Raw genomic sequence first — 4,589 nt, forward strand, 5'->3', positions numbered from 1 at the left:
CTTTTTTTTGCGCGTCGACGGAGCCCCGCTTCGCGGGGCTCCTATTTCTGTGTAGTTTTTTTTTAAGAAACCTAACCTAACCTAACCTAACCTAAAGGCTAACCTAACCTAAACCTAACCTAACGAATTGAGGGTGAATATCTCGGCCATTTTTGATTTTAGAGAAAAGTTGTTCCTATAAAACATGCTTATATTAGCGTTATCTTTACGATAAAACAATAATAAATAGGTGTTAAAATGACACCAACTCCATCAAAAGTCCTGCGCCCCCTTTGCTTTAGTCCAACCCAACTAGCTTTAGTGTTAAAAGGTTATCTAGTAATCCGAATAATCGGACGATTAAATTATTTTATTCATCCGGTAATCGGACGACTAATTTATTTTATTCATCCGTTTAGCGGACTACTAGACACTTCGATTAATATTTTTGTTAAATTATAAATTGCGAATATTAATAATTTTATTTTATTTAATCTATTTTACAAAAACTATACTTTATAATAATTATTTTTAATGTTGTTGTTAAAAAATATACAAATTTCATAAATAAAATTTAAATTATAATATTTTTTTTGTTAGATAGAAATGTTTTAACTGAAATGAAACGCGTTTGACAATCGCTGTAGGTCAATTTGACACTGTCATAACAGTAAGTTCGCGTTTCAAAGATAAAATGGAGTAAAATTTTCCGATTTTCAAAAATTCGTGACTCAAAAACAAAAAGTTTTCGCGCTGTGAAATTTCAGATTTAGGTTCCATAGGACAATAGCTAACCACAAAAAAAATTACGACTCTCAACTCCACGCCCTATAATGTACAGTTTAGCCAACTAAAAATACCACGTGACCAAATTTCAAAATTACCTTACCATAATTCCCTGAAACATTGAGAAACTTACTAAATTATCTTCTACCACAATACATCAATACTTAGACTTCGATAAAATGGTGGTAGCTAGCCAAGTGGGTTTAGAGAATGCCTAAAAACAAGCAGTAGGTGCTACAGATAGGATTCCGACAGGAACCAAACAAGTAACCTCCCATTGTGAGATAGTGATCTTGTTTACAAAGTTGAATAATTTTGCTAAGAATACCCTCTTCCTCATTCTTCCACTACGTTTTAAAGTTCATGACAATCATAGAAAAACAAAAGGTAAGCAAACTTAGTATGCAACTGACGGAAGGACTTTAGTATAATTACTTTTTTTTTTGGGGTTGAGGGGGAGGGGAGGGGAGGGGGATTATATATCCCCCCCTGAAGGGGGGAAGTTGCGGAAATACATAGTTTTCGAGTTTTTTTTTTGTAAAATGTGTTTTTGAGGTTAGGAATACTATTAATGTATGTGTTCAATTGTGCTAGGTTTTCTACCTAGTACCAGCCCAGTATAAAATACATACAAACGAGCAGTCGACGGAGCCTTGGGGGGTCCTTGCCCCCAAGGCTCCGTCGACTGCTCTCATGTCAACATAACACTACGACTCGTGATCCCCGAATTTCATTATTTTGAGGTGTCTAATCGATAGCGGGTAGTGACTTTTCACAATAAACTGCTTTTCTTTTTCTACGAAAATGCGTAGTTTTTGTGAAAATCGAGAATGAAAATTATTTTGAGAATCGCCCTTAAGTCGCTTCTGGCACTCGCCGGCCGCTGCCGCGGCACGCTCGCTTCGCTCGCTCGGCTCGTGCGGCAGTTCAAGAGTTAACCTAACACGCTCGTCGCTTCGCTCCTCGCTACCTATTTGAATATTAAGGATAAAAGTTTTATAGTTTTTAACCTACGTAGTTTTTTTTTGTTTGAGTGGGAATCACCTTAAGTCGCTTTTGGCACTCGCCACACAAAATGGGCTCACGTTTCGTTATTGCATATATTTTTTTTTAGATTTGATATTTACCGTATTAGATTTGTAAAGTAAAATATACATATTTATATCATATTTTTGATTTAATACATAATTGTTTAATTAGCGTTTTTATATTAACCGTAAAAACACATTTATTAAAGGAATCAGTCATTAATTACAGTGAACGAAACGTCAGCTGTCAAAAACGTCGTAATTAATAACCAAATTTTCTGAATTTCAAAAAATTATATCTTGAAAAGTAATGGTTTCCGCAAGTTGAAACTTTACAAAATTAATTAACAAACTTAGAACTATAACTAAAAAAAAAATCAACGCTCTAGCGAAACGTAAACGTACTAAAGACGAGCCCAACTGACATGTCAGTTCCATAGTAAGTTTGTTTATTTTTGCTTTTTCTACGATTGGAATGAACTTTAAAATGTTATCCTATTGTTGCATAATATTTTAATTCTTTTTCCTCATATTTTCATGAGTGTGGGATATGTACATCATGCGTCACATGTGCCACCACAGCTCTCTAGGCTGCTTGATCTTAACCCTTTGGTCAAACGTACAGATTAGAGACTGTGAGATTTATGTCAAAAGCTGATGCCTGTGACTTCGCCTGTGTAAACTTTAAGTTTAAAAAATGACACCAACTTAGATCAAACCAACTTACAGACTAACATATTTCCAACATGATTTTGTTTTTTTACAGGGGAAGACAAAAATACTGTGCTTCACAAGTTTCCAAATCCAGAAAAGGATCCAAATCGCTTCCGCACATGGACTTTTTCTATTGGTGGTGATATATTGTCATTAAATGATGACTATGGACACGGAGTAAATTCCTGACTAAAAATGCAGTACCTACATTGCATTTAAAAGGTTTGCATTCACACATTTAACTTGTATATATTATGTGAAGAAGACTTCAATTGAAAATCTCTATTTCACAAAATATCCAATAATAGCATGTCCTGTTCCCAATATTTTTAAATTGCAAATTTGGTATGCACTTGACAAACCCATCCCTTTGATTAAAAAATAATTTAGGGCTAACAAAAAATTTTTTTTTTCAGGTTTTGTCATGAGGATGCCTTTAATTGATATAACTAATAATGAGAGTACTGTACAAAATCTGAACATTGCTTCAACATCAGGTAAAAAGAATAATATGCTATTTTTATTTATCATTATTCATCATCATCATCATCAACCTATAGACGTTCACCACTGGACAGGCCTCTCCCAAGGTTTTGCACACTCCGGTCCTGAGCAGTGCGCATCCAACAACTTCCCACAACCTTCACTACGTGGTCGATCTTAAAGAACTAAAGCTAACAGCTTAGTTTATAGACAAAGCAAGTTAAAGTGGCAATGTGCTTGCTGGTCATTTGATTAAAAAAAAGAGGCCATTGAGTTAGTTAAACAACTTTTTTTAATTTCAGGATCTATGGCACCACCACCAGCCCCTAACGAAAATTTAGATCTTCAGAAAACTGATATTACTGAATGCCAAGGCTCTTCAAAGACTGGTAACTAAGATTTCCTTTTTTTATATAAATTATTGACTAATCATTATTTGATTTAATTTTGTAAATCCTCTTTTTACTTTCGAACGACAAAAAAGAAAAGAGTGAGGAAAGTGTAATCATTGGTAAAAATATCAAGCTTGAGTTTTTAATGGAGACCAATTGACTTGCACTAATAGAGGCCCAAAAAAGAAACTATGTGTGGTTTTGTTTTTGGATGAAATTTTGATTTGGGTAATTGGTTTGGGTTTTAGTTATTGTTTTTTTTTATAACTTTGTTAGGGTTTCCGCCATAGAAAAGAGACACCTATTATTGTAACAATTTTGATTAAACTTAGTACAGTACTTTGTTTTTATACCCTCTTCCTTCCACACCATATAGTTGGTTAATATCTCAGGAAAAATAGAATTACTGTGCTTTTGATACAAACAAACCAATGTTAATTTATCAAAAATGGCTATAATGTTTTAATGAAATTTCTATTACTTGCTGCTAACTATGAATAGGTATTTATTGTTGTTTTACATTTAGATATGACATAACGATGTTATGCCACATGGTAAAAAAATTTTGGGAGAAAGTAAGCACAGTTTATTTGTAAAATTTATTTAAGGGTGGTGCTAGTGAACTTTTGTTAGGGCCAGTTTGTTTGTTAGTCATATAAGCTTGAATTTATGTTTTTGTAGTTTTTAATTTCAGTAATTTAAATAATATCTTGTTATTTCAGGGTTGAGAAAAAAGATACCAATTTTGAACAAAAAAATAAATGATTTGCAAAAAGAAGTTAACAAACTGACTGCAAAAAGCAATAAGTTTGCAACCAGAATAAAAAAAGCTGAGAAGCTGTCAGAAAATAAGAAAATAAGACAGCTGTCAGTTTAGAGAGATTGGGAAAAAGAAAATGGGGAGAAGATTTACCCAGGAAGAAAAAGTGATGGCTCTATCCATTTATAAACGAGGACCTAGAGCATACAGGTTGTTAAGTAAACTATTTGTGCTGCCGTCACCTTTCACGCTAAGTAAAATGGTGTCAAGAGCTGCAATAAAACCTGGTGTGAACAAAAATATATTTCAGCAATTAAAGAAACGTGCCAAGAAAATGAAAGAGCATGATAAACTGTGTACCCTGATATTTGATGAGATGGCCCTAACACCACATTTTGACTACAACAGAAAAAAAGATAAAATTATAGGATTTGTGGACAATGGAGA

General features: G+C 33.6%; 1 protein-coding gene across 1 annotated transcript; it reads left to right on the forward strand.

Annotated features, from left to right (window-relative positions):
- Positions 1–2,681: 2,681 nt before the first annotated feature.
- Positions 2,682–4,259, forward strand: LOC149489927 (uncharacterized). Its single transcript, XM_089715090.1, has 4 exons — positions 2,682–2,729; positions 2,924–3,004; positions 3,293–3,379; positions 4,105–4,259. The coding sequence occupies exons 2-4, from the start codon at positions 2,932–2,934 to the stop codon at positions 4,257–4,259; spliced, it is 315 nt and encodes a 104-aa protein (XP_089571216.1). The 5' UTR covers positions 2,682–2,729; positions 2,924–2,931.
- Positions 4,260–4,589: the final 330 nt, after the last annotated feature.

Source organism: Colias philodice, chromosome 3 (assembly GCF_061535455.1).
Source record: "Colias philodice isolate Cphi_HAF_F1 chromosome 3, ilColPhil1 Martin Lab GWU primary, whole genome shotgun sequence".
Classification (NCBI taxonomy): Eukaryota; Metazoa; Arthropoda; class Insecta; order Lepidoptera; family Pieridae; genus Colias; species Colias philodice.